The following is a 19,903-nucleotide window of genomic DNA, read 5'->3' as shown; positions in this document are numbered from 1 at the left end:
TTAAACAATCATTCATTATTGTATACAGCACGCTCAAAAGAAAACAGAATAAAAAAAAACAAAACAATGACTATGCTCCTCAGCAAACCTCTCCAGTTTGGAGGGAAAATGTGGGGGTTGGTGGCAGGAAAAAAAAACAAAAAAAAAAAAACACACCTCGCACTGTTCAGTGTGGTGCTGAGAAGACAAAAATATGCACTGTGAAAATCAACAGTGCAGTTTAATATAATACACTAAGGATATGTATACTGTATTTTATAAAATTTAAATCAACATTTCTCAAAATCTTTATAAAGTTGTACAGTACATACACGTCTTTTGAAGTGTAACATGTCACAGAAAAGCTTATTATGGTTTATTGAAAATGCATATATTAAAGATTAATCTTTCTCTCTCTACACATACACACACACACATATATATATATATATATATATATATATATATATATATATATATATATATATATATATATATATATATATATATATATATATATATATATATACATATACACACATCTTTTAAAGAGTCTCGGATATATTAGGCAGCAAGTGAACAGTCAGTTCTTGAAAGTGATGTGTTGGAAGAGAAAAAAAATAAACATGTAGAAAGATCTGAGCAACTCTGACCATGGCTACACATTATGTCAACACAGCTGGTTTGCAGGGTTTCCAAAAAAAGCAGATCTTGTGGGATGCAGTGGTCCGCACCTATCAAAAATGGTCCAAGGAAGACCAGCTAGCGAATCGGTGACAAGGTCATGGGTGCTCAAGCCTCGCTGATGAGCTACTGTAGCACCAATTGTTGCAACAAATGCTGGCTATGAGAGAATGGTGTCTGAACAAACAGTGTATTGCAGCTTGCTGCATACAGGGCAGTGAAGCTAGAGACTGGTCAAAATGCCCATGCTGACCCCTGTCGACCAACAAAAGCACCTACAATCAGCATTGAGCATCACAACTGGAGAATAGAGCAATACAAGAAAGTAACCTGGTCTGGTCTGATCAATCATGGATGCCTGGGTATCATTTACCTGGAAAAGAGATGGCAATCCAGTAGAGAAAGTGTAATGCTCTGGCCAATGATCTTTTGGGGAAAAATTGGGTCCTGGCATTCATGTGGATGTTACTTTAACATGTGCCACCTACCGAAAGATTGTAAAAGCCAGCATACAGTCCTTCTTGGCAACAGTATTCCCTGATGACAGTGGCCTCTTTCAGGAGGATAATGTACCCTTATCACACTGGAAAAATTGCTCTGGAATAGTTAGAACAACATGACAAAGTGTTCATGTGCACTTGGTCTCCAAGTTCACCAGATCTCAATCTGATCGAGCAACTGTGGGATGTGCTGGAAAAACAAGTTCAATCCATGACACCTCACAACATACAGGACCTAAAAGATTTGTTGCTGTAGTCTTGGTGCCTGATACAACAGGACACCTTCAGAGGTCTTGTGGAGTTCATGCCTCAATGGGTTTGAGCCGATTTGGTGGCAAAAAGGGGACCTATACAATATTAGGCAGGTGGCTTTAATGCTGAATCACCTCAATCTTGCACTGAAAAACATTTGATAAGACCAACATTTGACTGAAGTAATTTAGTCTGAGAAAAAAAAAATCCCTGCTCAAGAATTAATTTTAACAAAACCACATGTTCCAGGATTATTGACATCCCTGTAATTTAATACTTTGTACAAACCCCATTTGTCACTCAAACAGCACAAAGTGTTGTGCAGCCTTAGAAAAATTAGATTTCACAGGAGAGCAAGTCAATGGAAATACAATTACTCGTAAAATATCCATGCACACTGAATCAACTGATATTGGCAGCTGAAACACCACGTAAATATATATGCAATTACTTGTTTCAAATTTTTACACTGTACTGATTAAAGATACATATGCAACACTTGTTTCTTACCATTCTTACACTTTGATACTCACAGAAATAATAAACACAATAAAGATGCTTTCTATTTCTTCTGTACAGAACACCTGACTACTTTACAAAACATTTATTTGCACAGCATTAACACTAGAAATCCTATTGCCTATGAAAGAACTCATAATCCCGAGACATCTTACATTCCTAAGCACCTCTCCATTAGCGTCTTTTGTTTTACAAATATGTTGATCAGCACAAGCAGCAGGCAGCTTGCTAGCACATTCCACCACTGACACTGCCCAGAAGATACTCAGAGCTCAAGTATGTTTATCTGGGAGCGAGGTGCCTGGAATTGTATAGGATAAATGTACTGTATCATCATTTGGAAAACATACCACTTCATGTATGTTAAACACATAACTAAAACAGAAACATTTTTCAGGTTTTAGTAATAATTGACAAAATGTACACATGACGTGTATAATGTTTGAAGACTGGAGTCCAAATATCAAGTAAACACTTTCACAACAGGTACAAACAAAACAAAAAACGAGTGCACTTTTATTCAAGAATCTAACCAAAGAAAAAGAAATCAGGTTAGGGTATGATGCAGATACGACCGCTTGGGTGGTGCAGAGGCAAGAACTGCAGACTCACAATCAAGAGGTTGTAGGTTCAATTCCGGGCTCTTCCTAGATTTTTTTTTCATGGTCACTTCAATTTTTATTCCTAAATCATGTAATGGATCAAGTTATAAATGTGATTCTTTGTATATGTTTATGCAATGACAACTTAATAGTGAGTGACTTATGTCTGCTACCATTTATTTATAGTTTAATATTAAACTTTCTGCAAAAAAGCTATAATGCAAAGATTTTAATCATGTTTGAAAGAACAACAATTTGTTTAGTTGCAGAGCCTACACGAATGCTAGAAAAGAAAAATAAATAAATTGAGCATAAATTTTGAAAATAAAATGTATCTTATCTTTCAAGAAGTGGTGGTCATTTGAGTATTTAAAACTAAACAAAGATATTATTGTACATTTTTTAGTAATTTTAGACTGGAATAGCTATAAGTATTACACATGATAATTCAACATGTCTGATGGTGCTGGTTATCATCTTCACATAAGTATTATAAAAAAAGTATAACACACATGAAAACATGTATCCAGGTTTTTTACAACACTAATTTACATTTTGTTAAATTTAATTCAGCTTATTTTCTAAGAATCTTTCTGCTTTAAGGAAAAAAAAAAAAGTGTATCTGTTATACTATTACAATCTAAACATAATCTCTCAGTAAGACATTTCTTCATTTATATGTCCCTGAGCTACTTTGACAAAATAAAATCATAGCTTGAATAACTACAATAAAACCAAAAGAGAAACAGAGTGACTAATATTTAAGTCTTGTAAGGCTGGTGTCTCACTAAAGGACTTTTCCAGTCACTTAAATTGTAGCCTTCATTTCTAGAAGTCAAACATGTAATTTTAAATCATAAAAGTGTGACATTCTCCATAATGATCACAACAAAATCAAACAGGACTGACTTTATTTTAAATAATTTGAGTAGGCTCTTGTGGGTGTGAAAGGTGACAACCAATGAGCATTCTGGAGATTTGAAACGGTGCTAAGTCACAAGGGAGTTGCATATTCATTGTATATATCATTCAAACTCTGCTGTTTCTGGTCATGACATCATGTAAACTGACATCAGCCTAGTATGCTTTGAAGATTTATGCCTCAAATGCAGTCTTTCAGTAGCCACAATAATTTATTCTGTGATATTAAACTCTTCTAATCTTTCACTGATGTCTATGATTGAATACATACTCTTACATGAAGACAAAGGTATTTCCAGACTTTACCAACTTATATCTAACGTACACCCTGATCTAAGGCAATTACTTTAATTAGAAAATATTTGATAATGCACACATTTAACAAGAAGATTTTTCACACACATTGTCAAAGTAAGCAAAACAAGTTGTAATAAAGTTTAAAAAACTAAATTACAAGCATGGATTAGCCAATGTATACCAAGGACAAGACTACAATTGTGAACAGTATTTTCAAGCAAGTACCGCAATAGGACATGTATCATATACTGAAAAAAGTATAACATTGATGTTGTTCATTCAACGTAAATTTTCTCTTTCAAGCAACTTAAGATTAGTCATTTAGTGTTGCAGCTTGAAATATTTGGTTTCAGATCTCAATCAAAATAAACAAAAATGTTTGTATCAAATTAAGTTATGGTGGAGGGAATAAACTTAAAAACCCTATTTCATTTAACTCAATATTTTAGGTTGTTCATGTGCTGTGTTTGGGGGCCGTTTGTGTATTCTTTCGGTCGAACTTTCCAGTTTGATGGCTTTCCAACTGCCAAAAAAGAAGAACTTAAAATACAGATTTACTTCAGTAAAAAAAAAAGTGAATTGCACCAATTAACTCTAAATGATTTGCCTCAACTTAAAAAATTTTTTTCAGTGTATGTTTGCTTATTTTTCAGGGTTTACAACTATACCATATCCTGTGATAGTGTCATTTGGGCACAATGATGGAACCAAACATTATCAAGAAAGAGTCTTTGGGTTACCTTATTCTGCACTGCTTGTTCATTATCATACCTTGTACAGTTTAAAGTTTCCTATTCTACCCCGAAAGGTAGCAATTTTCTCATTAGGTAATTTTACTTAAAATTATAAAGGATCAGACTATATATGAGAAATAGTCAAAAGGCTTTTAAGAATTTGGTAGGAATTTGTTAAAATAGTTTATGGTGAAATAATATTTAGGAGACACTGCTGTGCATATGTGGTTTTTGTTCACATTGTCACGCTTGGGTCACAGATTTGCACAGAGACACAGGAGGTCATAGAAACAAGAAGGATTTTTATTCAAACACCGCAAACACATGAGCTTAAATGTGCTCCATGACAAGTCAGAGATGACAGTCGCGCTAGGAGCAGAGAGAGATAAAAGCAAACAATCAATTCCAAAAATGACAGGTGCTGCGCAAGGCTTATAAGTCGGCGGAGTACCGCGCGAGGCTTGTATTACGCGTTATAGTGCAAGGAGAGGGTAGTCAGTGTTTCAGGGTTTGTGGTTTTCCCAGGGGCGTCTGTATCTATTTGGGGTGCGATCAGCCCTCCAGCTCACAACATACATATCAAACTTGGGTAGTGGGGTGACACTAATAATGATTTGACAGAAACAGAAATACATAAAAATAACATTTTTCCTTGCCGTGAATCTAATTTATTAGACCAATTTACAAAATTAAATATTAAAAAAGCAAAATTTATCTTTAGTAGAATTAAAATAAATATTTAATATGGCGCACACAGGAAGGAGCCACGCCCACCAACTCCAAGACCATTGGATACGACGACAACTCGCAGGGCCACGCCCACCAAGTCGGACGCGACGACACAGAAAAAATGGCGTCATTTATGTTCGTCTGTCGTAGAGGCCACATGCAGTGCAGGTCAGGTTAATGTCATGTACCTCCGAGCTACGTTGACTGTTCATAGAGGCATGTTTCTCGCGGAGGTGAATCGCCATAAGCAGCGTGTGAAACGGTTTACGAGGGGTATCCCATGGATTCCTTAAAACAATCCTTTAAAACTGAGATTAAAGCACAATGAAGGAATCAATCTTTAAAAACCAATAAGCCCTGTGCCTCTGTTTCATTACCATCTCACCTGCTTCACCAATGCATGCCCTGCAACAGTCGAGTTCACACAGAGGCAGCGCAAGAGAAAGCGCGCCAGAGACACACACACAGGCAGCTGGTGGGCGGCTCTCCGTGAGTTTCTCTTGCGAGCGGACACATGACCAGGCGGTGTGTATGCTTCGAGAACGAGGCTGGACACAGCTTGCGACCGGGCACATGAGCAAGCAGTGTGTATGCTTCAAGTGCGAGGGTGGACGCGACAGGACCATCTAGGAAAAATCATGTCGCGGATGCGATTCGCTGTATGCAGTGTGTAAAACAGTTTGTTTGTCACAGATGTGAATCGCTGTATGCGGCGTGTAGTACAGTTTGCGAGGGGTGTCCGTGTCTTTCCAGAAGTGTTCAACCATCAATAAATAATTATGCGGCGTTTGATATGCCGCGGGTTCACTATTGTGTTGTATTTTGCTCTCTCCAGAGTTCCATCTTTTCATTCACTTACTGTTGTATTCTCACACTAAACTGTTTTAGACAACCGTGTCTTTCCAGAAGTGTTTACCATTCAATAAATAATTATGCATGAGATTGAGCGTGTGTCTAGGCATGGTTAAGCCGTTGAACCCCAATCGGGCTGCAAACCGTGGAATTGCCACTAAGTGCGACTCATACGCTCCCACTGTTTTCGTCCCTACCCTTTGTACACACCCCCCTCCCACACGTTGACTGTTAATAGAGGCATCTTTCTTGTAATTTTAGTAAAAATTTCTATGGTAGACAAAGAAAGAACCAGGCATTGCATCAATATTGTTGAGAACATTTGGAGGTTGAAAGACAACAATATCAGTCTTATCTTCATTCATTCATTGTGAGAACATTTAAATCTAGCTAAGCTTTAACATCATCTAAACAGTTCATAAGTGACTTAAAGGTTTGGTCAGTTCCCTGCTTGAAAGGAAGACAAATCTGTGTATCATCAGCAAACAGATGAAATGATATTTTATGCTTCCTAAAAACAGAACCAAGCAGTATTAAGTATAAATTAAAAAGAAATGGTCCAAGGATGGATCCTTGCAGTACAGCACAGGTCAGAAGAACAGGACTAGAGACACACTCAGAGAGAACGTTCTACCAGACAGATAAGATTTAAACCATTCAAGTGCAACACCTCGGATCCCAACTGTTTTGAACGAGAAATAAGAATATGATGATCTACTGTATCAAATGCTCACAGAGAGTTCAAGCAAAACTAAAAGTGCAAATGGGCCTTTATCAGTTATAAAGAGAATGTCATTTAAAACTTTTAAAAGTGCTGTTTTGGTGCTGTGCTGAACTTTATATCCAGACTGTAAAACCTGAGCAATACCATTTGCATCTAGGTACCCTTAGAGCTGCTTAAAAAAAAACAAAAAAAAAAAAAACAGCTTTCTCAGTGACCTTGGAAAGAAAGGGAAACTTATGGCTTTTATTAACAGTGGTTTAACAACCACACACATAAATATACATATTTACATATCTTGTATATATAAACACACACATTCATACATATATACCCACACACACAACATTTTATAGAAAAGTATCAAAAATCATTATACATTATTATACTGTTACACTGAAAAAGAAGAAGAAAAAGTAGATTTTTACCTGCATTTGTCTCAGAGGACCAGCAAGCTGCTCAGTAAGTTTGGGCATTTCATTTGCCTGTAAGTGATGAGAAAGTATTTATTTTATATATGAATACTGGAAGCAATACTTTAATAAAAGTATAGTACGCTTACACATTAAATGCAGAAGTTACTGTGCAGTTTTCATGAACCACTGTTTATTTCATCCTCATAAAAGGGGACATAAAACTTCATCATCATATACAGTACTCTTCTGTGATCTGCTCAAGTGTGTTGCACTGGAGCAGATATGAAACCATCCACCTAAACTATATTACAGGCCAGCAAAGTAATTCTTCTTAGCATTGCAGAATCTTGTGCAACTGTTTCTGAATGATAGGAGTTTGTGCTATTGGTATTTAAGATGCATTAGTAAAACGCAACATCATAATAGCAGAGAATGCAACCAAATCCATCTTTAGTTTAATATGTGAAAAAATTAAAAAAATCTGAGTTTGTCACTTTGACCTTATTTTAAAAAAAGATGACCATGTTTAACCATCTTGTGGCTAAAAAAAATCTATTTGAACAAAACAATAAATCCCGAATTCCTGCAGGAGATGGGAGAACTAAGAATCAGACTGGCAAGTTTATTTTCTATACAGATCAGAAATCACAGTTCTAAACGGGGTGTGTTCCTGCTAACATCACTGAACAAAATATTATTGTTTTTACTTTAGAAAAAACAGTTAACAAAAATAAAATAATAAATATGTTACTTGACCTAATAGTTATCATCAAGCTTTGAACATTGATGCATATTCATTTTTTTCAAACCATCAATTTCTGAATGCTAAAGCACAAAGGTACTGCTACAAACAAACTAGAAACTATATTACCATACATAACAGGTTAGATGTAACTATAACAAATGAACATGTAGTTAAAATTTAGGGGAAAAAAATGACTGTTTATATGCTATTTTTTACAGCATATACCGATGACATCATTTTGTGAATGATTTCCAAATAAAAGCTCCAATACAAATTTAAAACATTTCAGAATATTAAGAGCTTCACATTGTGCCAAAACAGATACAGTAATCTCTCGCTATATTGCGCTTCGACTTTTGCGGCTTCACTCTATCGTGGATATTATATGTGAGCATATCTAAATATATATTGCAGATTTTTTGCTGGTTCGCGGATTTCTGCGGACAATGGGCCTTTTTACTTCTGGTACATGCTTCCTCAGTTGGTTTTGGCCAGTTGATTTCATACAAGGGACGCTACTGGCGGATGGCTGAGAAGCTACCCAATCAGAGCATGTGGTTAAGTTCCTGGGTGCTGATTGGCTCAACGACTGGGAGCAGCATTCGATTCCGCTTTGCATTAACCAGCATCTCGTCTCGCTCATTCAGCATCAACGTGTTTCGCTATGTAAAGAGTTACCTTTTGTGCTCTTTTGTGTTTATCTTTGTGCATAGTCAAGTCCTTCGTTATGTCTCCAAAACGATCTGCTCCTGCTACTGCTTCCCATGCCATGCTCAAGTGCCAATGGAAGATGCTAACATCCATCCATCCATCCATTGTCTAACCCGCTGAATCCGAATAGGGTCACGGGGGTCTGCTGGAGCCAATCCCAGCCAACACAGGGCACAAGGCAGGAACCGAAAAGGTAAAAGTTTTGGATATGTTGAAGGAAAGGAACAGCTACTAATTTTCTACATACTTCGTACACGTACGTACGTTTAATGCAACTGTACACACAATTTTTCTTGCATTGTACGTATTTATTGCTGGTGGCCTGTCAATCCTAATGGCTATAACATATGTGATATCGGAGATGCTCGATATCTTTAAAATAACATTTATGTTTCATTTATATTTACATGTTGTAGATTTTTCCTTTATTTTTATATTACCTAATCAATTACAATGTGTTTAAAATTGTATTACGTATTAAATAAAACTCCTCAATGATATATGTTAAGTATGTTTGTGTGTAGTATATAAACAGTGTGTTTACATACATAATTTCAAAGAATCTTACCTAATATCTAAGATAATACAACAGGTTTATGCTGTATAACTTTGCGGGAAATGTTTATATGAGTGTGGGAGAGTTTATAAGGGCTTAAAATATATCAAAATAACCATATAAAACATATGGTTTTTACTTTGTGGATTTTCACCTTTCCAGAAGTTGAGTTCCAGAACCCCCGCGATCGAGGAGGGATCACTGTAACTGCATCAATGAATGAGTAATACCTCACTTTACTCATTAACCTACCAGTAAAATAAAATAACATGCAGAACATTTAAAAAAAGTTTCCAAATTAAAAAAGACACAATAATGTCTTGTTCTGGATTTAAGCAGAGTATTTTTGCTAAACTGTCAAGGTACAACTCAAAAAACATTTTATAAGTGTTCAGTTTTAAAACCTTAATAACAGGAAAGTCGGGTAATAAAATCAAAATTTTATCTTACATTTTCCTGAAATACAAAACAGCTGAGTAAAGCAGTTGCTTGTTCTGAAGTAAGGTCATTGAAAAGTCCATTGAATACCATCTCAGTTAGAAGCAACTCATCGGCACTAAAATAGTAAATATGACAAAGCTACATTAGTTAAAAAACACATTTTAATTAATGACTTTCAATAATTCATGCATTTTTTGTTCCTGCAAGACCACCTGGGGTGGTAGTTTTTGAGAACTCTGAAACTATGCCAACGGCACCAAGCAAAATGCAGGAGTCAACTGTAAAGGGACACCACCCTACCGTAAGGCACACTCGCAAACTAATCTACTATCGTTTAGATATTCAGTCTAACATAATCATTAACACATATAATACTTTGTATATATTTCCAAGAGGAAGTTTGAAACCTGAGATCATTGACGGAGGCTATGACGTAGTTTTTACTGATATTTAAGTTTAATACAGATACATTATATCAAGGTACTTTATAAATGAAGTACATTTTACTTTAACAAATAGACATATGCCTGTCAAACAATTACCTTACATTTGGTATGAAATTAACATGGCCCAGTTGGTCAGTAATTAATATCAATCACAACCAAGAAGGAGAGGAGGTATGGGGGAAAAAAAAAAAAAACTGAACATGCGTTTCACAAAATGGCAGTTTTTTTCTTTAAGACAAAACAGGGGAAGATGAATAATACATTGGAAAATAAAAGCAATGTGATTGTAATATTCTGCCACAACTGTTGAACAAGGTGGCAGCATCACAAAACATTCACTTTTAATTGCTACATAAAATTTTATAACAATTTTTCTAGAAAGTTGCATTTTATTAATTCTATTGATGATATTAATAGAACAGAATAAAACTACACAAAATATCACAATGAAAGAGTGAACTATACTATATAGCTTAGGATAAGCCAAATTCAATGAAGTACTTTGATTAAGATGATACACTTTAATGTCTACAACAGCCACACATTATTAACCTGAAAAATGCTCCAGGGGCGGTGTACAATGGCTGTACACCAAAAATCAAATAAAAATATTACTCTGCAAAGGGGGGAACAAACTATACCTTACTCTGGCAGTGTGTTTAACAAGCACATTAACTAATGAACTAGACATGACTATTAAAATATAAAATTTATATATTAAATGTTCTTATGTGTACCAAATATTTATTTCATTGCCACAAGGCAAAAATAAAGTGATTTACAAAATGATTAAGTATCAACCTGTATTGAAACAAATGGAAAAAGAACACAAGGAATTTAGGACTTGACACTTAAGAACTTATAGAATATATTCATATAAAGAAAATAAAAAGACCTGCTTATTTCACAGGCAACTCTCCCCTTCATTTCAATGACATCTAAAGAAGTTGCAAAGCCTAATCTTCTAAGAACTCTTTTTCGACATTTGAGCTCATCCATTTGCAAAACAGTCCGGGCTTTCTTCAGTTCCCGCTTTGCAGCCTTTATATCTCCTGCAATCTAAAACAAACATACAACTTTAACATACACAAAACAAGTTTTAATGTTTTTACTTGAGGATCACAGCATGTGAAATGTTCATTAAGAACACAACTGCAACTTAGTTTGAAAATGTATGAGTTTGAGTACAAACCTCCCTACTAAGGTGGTAAACAATTATTATCCCAAGGTAGAAATTTGAATAACTTAGTTATACCAGCACCTACCAGCTTAAGTACAAAACAACGTACCCTAATAAACCATCAACAGCATTTCCTTGACATTACTGATTTTAAATTAACAGTATTTCCTTTAAATTTTCTAAAATGCTTAAAATGCCTCATTTACCTGGGCTTTCTTTTCACAGAGATTGTATACTGATTCAAGATTTGGATCATTATGTAGAGAATGAGAATACATTCTGTGTTCAAATGCTTCCACTTTTTGAATTACTTTCTTTAGGCCTTGGTCCTTAATTCCCATATCATCAATTGGATCAAGCAGTGGAACTCCGTCTGGAAAACGTTTGTGGACTTCCTTATAAAGACAGTAGGAAAAAGCTTTTAAGTAAGCAGAGGATGATAAAAATGTACTTTATAAAAAGTCAAAAACCTAACACTTTATAAAATTATATACTTTCACACCTTCTGGTGTTAAATTCAGGTTTCAATATTGAAGTATAAAAATAAATATAGCTGCATGTGACTTAAGTTGTGTCATGAAAAAACAGGAGAACTAAAATGACAAGACGTTGACTATGGGATACAAAACTTAAAATTATAGTATATGTAAAACTTTTACATTAAACATTTTAAAGTGTAAATTTAAATGTGTTTGATTATTTGTGCAAGCAACACTTTGTACCTGATGCTATATTATGTTTACGAAATGTGGGGAACTTCATGAAGCTGGTTGAGACCTTTCTAGTGTCAGCAACAGAATTTGTCTGGTGGTACTAGAACAGTGATCAGAATAAGTATTACACAACAAATCTATCAAAATCCTGCTGCAACTGTGCCATCAAACTAAGCCCCTTTACAGAGACAAAAATAAATAAATAAATAAATAAATAAATACTAGTAGATGCTTTGTACTTGGCTTTAAATTATTAACTTGTTTTCTGCTATACCTACTAGCGTTAAGCTACTTTATTTTTTGAACTTTTTCAAAACTATGTCTTTGGAAATTATTTTTGTTGTAATTGTATTTGCTTATTTTGACTGTTCACATTTCACAGATATTCTCTGAGCTATTCTATATCTTCTAGCACAAGGTTGGATTCTGCAGTGTCCAACTCACATGCAGAAAGCCTGAATGAAATGTAAGTGGATATCCTAACTCGGATGTACTTCATATCCATCCATCCAACTATTATCCAACCCACTATATCCTAACTACAGGGTCACAGGGGTCTGCCAGAGCCAATCCCAGCCAGCACAGGGCACAAAGCAGGAAACAAACCCTGGGCAGGTCTCCAGCCCACTGCAGTACTTCACGTCATGATTCCAATTCATCTACACCACAATATGTTAACTATGAAACTCTGCTAACTCTTAGAATTCTGTCAGATGTGGAAAACTAGTATATGTCTGTTAACTATTCTCATGATGAACAGTTGAATGGAAATTTAACGTCTAAGGAAGTCTACTGCTTAAAAACGATTTTGCCAATATGTTCTTGCAACTGTTCTAGGACTTTGCTAGATTTTTTTTGGCACAAAGCATAGCCTGTCCATTCGCAGATCAGTACATTACTGTCACAATGTGAACACTGCTCTACTATTATCCCAATATTACACATCATAACACTGCTGTGCCACCAGCACTACATTGTCAATTACCAAGTAAAATGGATCTATAGACTTGTGCTATATACCACATACCCAGGCATGAATTAGCAGGAAAAGGGATCAGCTTGCAAAAGTTGGTGTCACATCTTTGTGTTCAATAAATAAACATCTTCTTCTCTCCCATTGACTGAAATCAAACTAGGATGCATTGACAACTGCCATACTCTACCCATGACGAATTAGAATGAGTTTAGCATTTTATCATGCCTCTTGTGCCACCATTAAACTCAGTGTTTAGATAAAAATGAAATAAAATTTTATTTGTCACATACAACTTATATATACAGTAAATTGTTTAACAACTTTATATAAATATTCAAAAATTAACAGAATTATAAATGTTATAAATAATAACTAAAATATAAACTACAGTATATATATATAAAACTTAATTTAAGAGAGTTAACAATAGTATATCATGTAATTCTAGACACTTTATTTATTCAACATACGGATGGACTATGGGGAAAAGTTTGTACTCAGAGTCTCTGTCAGAAAAGAGGCCATTATCTGACAAGGATGAAAGCCTGTGTTATTCCATAAAAGGTAATGTCAGGTCTTAATATCCCCTTTAATCAACTGCTGGTTATGAACTACAGGACTGCTTTTGATGGGACTTTTCAGTGTTGTCCTCTTGTTCTCGATACAGTGAAGACTCTGCTTCCCTGTTCCAGGTACATCTGTGGTGGTGCTGTGCTTAAGACCCTTTAAAAAAAAAGTGCTGCCTACATTCCCTCCAAACTGCACATACAAGTTCCAATATACTGCATAAACTACTTTAAATATTGTGTTGACTTCACATGTATTGATTTATCTAACTTGGCAGTCAATATTGTGTTAAGAAACACCTAATAATTACATATGCAGGTGCAAAATACAGAAAACAAGCAAAAATGTGTTATTTTTGTTAACATTCATTATAACCTGATAAAGACTTGTGCTAATAACCTTAACGGTCTTGGCTAAATAGGAGAAAATAACGGCCCAGCACGGTACCTGCCGTTGGTAGCAATTGGGCACAAAACAAGAAATATCCAAGGCTGTGACACCAGTCCAAAGAGCACTCACAGTCACACAGAGCAAACTCGTAATTGGCAATTAATATAATGTGCACCTCTTTTGTGAAGTGCAGGAAACTGGAGTGCCCAGAGAAAACAAACAAGTTTCACACTGTGACTTGGGCCATTATTCATGTAATTAAACCTATAATGGTAAAAAGTAATGCTAAACAATGTCTGTGTTTTAAATGGCTATTTTTTTTTTAATTTCTTTTAAGTTTTTAGCCCAGCATGGTGGCATAAGAGCAGACGAGCGGCTTGCAAGTGAACACGTTTGATCTCCTATATTTACTTTATTATGAAGGTGAAACATGTAACTGACAAGTGTCAGCTGGAGTTTCCACAGGATAAAAGAGAGGGTAGGTCTGTGCTAGGGGGTTTAGAAATTGAAACTAATGAAAACGGAAGGTAGTTGGGGGTGATGGTGTGGGATGGGATTGGGAGTATTGGGCCTATTGATTTATATAAAGGAAACAGGACCAAGGGTTGTGGCAGAGGTTTTGTGACAAGGCCATGATCAAGCACACATGGAGATAGGCCAAAAGAGCCTGCTGAAGGCCAGGGGATCAAGGCATGACTGCATATGAGCGCAGAGCAAGACACCCCAAGAGAGCTGTAAAGACCAGCTGTGATTGAAGCTCATGGGACAGTGGGTTAATGGCTGAGATGGCAGTCTGAGTTTGCATGGTAGACCAGGATTAAGTAGGCTGCATACTTCAGAATCCCAATATCCTGACGAAGATGGAGAGAGAAAGGAAACTAAAGGAGTCTACCTCTTGACATTTGTGATTTTAAATATTTTTATAGGACTTATTGATTTGCACCCAAGGATTTTTATATATATTGTAATGTTCAGAGTTTTATTATATAATAAAGAATTAAGGAATACTTGTCTGCTCACTTGACCTAGTCCATATTTGTCATAACAATCCAAAGTCCCGGAAGGAGGTTGGTCCCATGGCTGTAGGCATGGGACATCAGACAAAGTACATAATTTGATATTCACAAATTTCACTTTTTCAAGGGGTTCTCTGATGGACCGAATATGTAAAAAATTAATTTGCAACACTATGTGCTACCAAAACCCAAAATGAAGTAAAATTTTCAACAATATGCAGCTACTTTTACAAGCAATTAATATTAAGTTTTAGGAAGTACATTTATTTCTAACAATGTTCTATTCAAATTACCTATTAGGACAAAACTATTGCTTATTAATATCTTCACTATAGAGCACACTGAACTTTGTGCAGTTCAGAGAATATTTTATTCATTAAAGAATTATTAGTGTCTATAAATAAAACGCAGGTTTCACACAATGCATTTTCACAATAACCTATTCATTTCTTTTATACAAGGGTGTCCTTTTATGACACACTATCTATATGTATTTTAAGGCATCAGAACATCATAAATAACCAACATTTACATTCCATCCACAAAACATGCGATTTCAGTAAAAGCTAAAATTAAGACAAATCCTGCCATAACATTTTCAGGTTTAGTCAGATCTAGTAAGCAACAGTTAGAGAGGAATACTTTTCAGAAGAAGAATAAAAAAAAAAAAAAAAAATTTTTGGTTGAATGATTGTGCACGGCCTTTATAAATGGGGTTGCTATTGAGTCCAGATTTAACCAATCACAAAACAAATGAAGCATTTGCATTTACCAGATATCAAAGTAAATCTCATTCATTTTAAATAAAATCAGCTGCTTTGGAAGAAACTCTTCCTTGGTCGAGAAATACAGAGATAACAAGGAACTAACAAAAGGTCTACAGGACCTTATTCCTACAAAGTAATAATCACAGTTTTCAAAGATAGTATGTCACATATATCACATGACATTGTTAAGACCGTTATGAAAAAGAGGATACTGTAAATATTTGGATGACGTCCTAAGAATGATCACTGGGCAAAAAAGAATGCTCATTAAGGATGTGACGGTAACCTTAACAGAGATTACATTTAGGGTAATTCAATGTCGTCAAATCATCACACTTTCTGACCATATCATCACAGATTTTAACAAAACTTGACATGCTGATTTGGTCATATGAGTAACCCATGGAACTGAAATTGCACACGTCTTGAATCAATATTAAGGGAGATTTAAGCTGACAAAGTTTGAACTTATTGGGGGCCGAGGGAATTATGACTTTGACTGGCTAGATCTCACCAAGTATAAGGAACCAGAAATGGTTCCTATATTGTTTTGAATCTCCTTTGAAACTCTATATTTTGCATATACTATGCTATCCCAAAAATGAAAAATTACCAGGTTATGAGTGATAATAAAAATTTAATAGTGGAAAAAACCTATACTTTATTTATTTATTTATTTATTTTAAACCAAAGCTAGCTTATAATATCATTAACATTTCCATAAAATTTGGTCTTTGAGTCAATGATGAGTTATCATTACTTATAGGTGGCATCACATGGCTTCATATCACTAATGGGCCTTTTTCATAGCAGCCATATTTACATGAAATAGTATTGCAAGAACAGGTGTATGTAATGACATTACTTAAGGTTCCAATTATGCTACATTGAAATTGATTAGAACATTCATTAACGTCACGAGTAATACGTAATGCTTTGCCATACTATTTCATGTTAAAATGGCTAAGGTGAAAAGGGCTCATTTCAAAGTGGCTAATAAATGCCAATGCACCACTCTGCATTAATCCATGTGCAATTTCAGGTCCATGGGTTACTCATATGACCAACTCCGCATGCCAGGTTTCATTAAAATCTGTGGCAATGAGGTCCAAAAGTATGATGATTTGACATGGACTTATGCAACTGTAACTAGCAACTCCCTGTATATTAAAACCATGTTGTGTAACCAAGACTTCTGTACGTTTTTTTTTTTTACCGAGTACAAGCTAGACTATTACATACAGATTGTAGCAGCAAAAGACATAAAAACCATCACTTGTGTAAAAAATATGGCAAACATTATGACTTACAAATGTACACAGTTGGTTAGGTATCTATACGTTTGAGACATTCATTAGTTGTATGCTTACATGCTTTGAGAATTTTTTTTTTTAAATGAAAAACCTCAAAATAGTTAAAATACACCATTTCTTGATGTAAAAAAAAAATATTAAGCAATGTATTAACCAAAATAAGTTTTCAATTTATAAATTAAGTAACAGATTCAAAATTGCAAAACTGTTACCTGAATGGATTTAAGAACACTTTGCCTGTTGTCAAAAGGTCGCAGGTCTTTGGGAATATATAATCTGACAGAGCTGATTGCACTGAGCAAATGTAGCATAACTGGGACCACCTGTTAAGACAATAAGAAAAAAAAAAAATAATGTAACTGAAAGAAAAAAAAAAAAAAACACAAACTGAGATATGGGTTTAAAAGGATAGATTTCAAGCTGATAAAATATAGACTAAAATTGTCAAAATTTGATTTCATTTTTTAAAATTTTTGATAGAAAAATATTGCCACAGATGAGGAATGGTTACTAAAGAATCTGCTTTCTCTGGACACATCTATACTATTTTCAATGAGATTATTTTAAAACTGTATTTCTGTGTCTCAATGCGAGTTGCTCACATCACTGTGCAAATGAATTCCAAATCATCATCATCCTATGATAAATGTTTGTGGTTATACATTCCCAATTCCAAAAAAGCTGGGATGCTGTGTAAAAATTTCAAAAACAGAATGTAATGATTTGCAAATCTTAAAAACCCATATTTTATTCCCAATAGAGTGTGGAAAATATATCAAATGTTGAAAGTGTGACATTTTATTATTTCATGAAAAATATTAGCTCATTTGGAATTTGATGGCAGCAACATGTCCCCAAAAGGTTGGGATGGAGGCAACAAAAGGCTGGAAAAGTAGTACTAAACTAATAAAGGTTAACTAGCCACAGGTCAGTAACTTGATTGTATATTAAAAAAAAAAAAACGCATCTAATAATGACACTAGTGTATGCAAGTGCTTGTATTCACCTTGCGATGAGCTGAGGCCTCGTTCAGGGATTGTTTCTTACTCGTGCCCAATGCTTGCTGGAATGGACACATCCCTGGATTGATGGATTTAATCAATAAACATAATTTTCAGAGATATTGCGGTAAGGTGTTATCAGAATTTAATGAGTGTTCTAGGCAATACACAACACAGAGAAGCCGAACATGTTCTCACCAAGAAAATATTAAGCACTGCCACCTGGTGGATTCCTCCAGATTTACGTAAAGTATGAACACTACAACGCTTGCGTAGCAGGAGCGTCCGCTGCAGCATGCGTCGCGTGAAATACAACTTCAGACTTAGAGAGGCAGTGTCTCTCCAAAGTGAAGATAGGCAGAGGTTCACTAACCTGCAAAAAGTGGTTTACAAATTGTGGAACAATTTCATAATAATATTCCTCAACATAAAATTGCAAAGACTTTGAATATCTCATCATCCATAGTACAGTACATAATAGCATCAACAGATTCCAAGAACACTGAGAAATCTCTGTACACAAGGGACAAGGCCAAAGGTCAGTATTGGATGCCTGTGATCTCTGGGTCTTCAAGTGGCACTGCACTAAAAACAGGCATGATTCTGTCATGGAAATCATTGCATGTGTTCAGGAACACTTCCAGAAATCATTTTCTGTATTTGCCATGCCATTCACAAATGCAAGCTAAATCTATATCATACAAAGAAGCAGCAATACGTGAACACGATCCAGAAACTCCGCTGTCTTCTCTGGACCAAAGCCAATTTAAAATGGACTGAGGCAAAGTTGAAAACTGTTCTGTGGTCAGATGAACCATAATTTGAAATTCTTTTTGGAAAACATGGACACCACATCCTCCTGACTAAAGAGGGTACATCCAACTGGTTATCAGTGCTCAGTTCAAAAGCCTGCATTTCTGATACTATGGGGGTGCATTACTGTCTACGGAACTAGCAGCTTGCACATCTGGAAAGGTACAATCAATGCTGAAAGGTATATACAGGTTTTAATGCAACAAATGCTCCAATCCAGATGAGCATCAAGGGAAGGCATTGCATATTGCAGGGAGACAATGCTAAACTACATCTATTACAACAGCATGGCTTCTTAGTAGAAGAGTCCGATGATGAGCTAGACTGCCTACAGTCCAGACCTTTCACCATCTGAAAACATTTGCCGCTTCATGAAACTAAATATGCGACAAAGACGACCCAAGACTGTTGAGCAGATAGAATCCTATATCAGAAAAGAATGGGACAACATTTCTCTCCCAAAAGCCCAGCAACTGGTCTCTCCTCAGTTCCCAGATTTTTACAGACTGTTGTTAAAAGAAGAGATGCTACACAGAGGTAAACATGGCTCTGTCCCAACGTTTTTTAGGGGTGTTGCTGCCATTTCTCAGGATAAACATTTGAAATGTTTTCTATTTTCTATTGGGAGCAAAATCTGGGTTTATAAAATTTGAAATCATTGCATTCTGTTTTTATTTAAATTTTACTGTGTCCCAACTTTTTTTAAAACTGGGGTTGTACATTACTTTTGATTTTTTTCAAACAATGTTTTGTGCATAGCAAACTTCACTACTTTGATCTCATCCAAACAGAGAACAATGTTGTGGAACTCTGCTGGACATCCCTATAGAATCGTGTGTGCTCAAAAACAAAGAGGTATAGTTCCCTTAGGGTAAGGGAAGGTTTAACACCTGCTCTCAATATACTTTTAAAGATCTGTTACAAAGAAACTTCAGTTTGGCCAACACTGCATAAAAGCTAGATTTGTTTATTGTTTATCTGATGGCTGAGTCAAGAACTATAATATTTATAATGCTGACAGAGGCCTGCAGCTTTTGGGTATCTTTGTAGTTCTTGCTGGTT

At 35.3% G+C, this 19,903-nt stretch overlaps 1 protein-coding gene across 1 annotated transcript in view; it reads right to left on the bottom strand.

The window, feature by feature from the left end:
- Positions 1-19,903, bottom strand: part of mtrex (Mtr4 exosome RNA helicase) — a 105,150-nt gene that overhangs the window by 17,895 nt on the left and 67,352 nt on the right. Inside the window, exons 20-24 of the mRNA XM_039750352.1 lie at positions 17,240-17,350; positions 11,492-11,680; positions 11,001-11,164; positions 9,669-9,774; positions 7,219-7,275 (exon numbers count right to left, since the gene is read on the bottom strand). Of these exons, the coding sequence (XP_039606286.1) occupies positions 7,219-7,275; positions 9,669-9,774; positions 11,001-11,164; positions 11,492-11,680; positions 17,240-17,350 (627 nt within the window). The remainder of the gene's footprint in view (positions 1-7,218; positions 7,276-9,668; positions 9,775-11,000; positions 11,165-11,491; positions 11,681-17,239; positions 17,351-19,903) is intronic.

Source organism: Polypterus senegalus, chromosome 4 (genome assembly GCF_016835505.1).
Source record: "Polypterus senegalus isolate Bchr_013 chromosome 4, ASM1683550v1, whole genome shotgun sequence".
NCBI lineage: Eukaryota > Metazoa > Chordata > Cladistia > Polypteriformes > Polypteridae > Polypterus > Polypterus senegalus.
The sequence above is the reverse complement of the archived record's forward strand: the minus strand, read 5'-3'. Positions and strand labels throughout refer to the sequence as shown.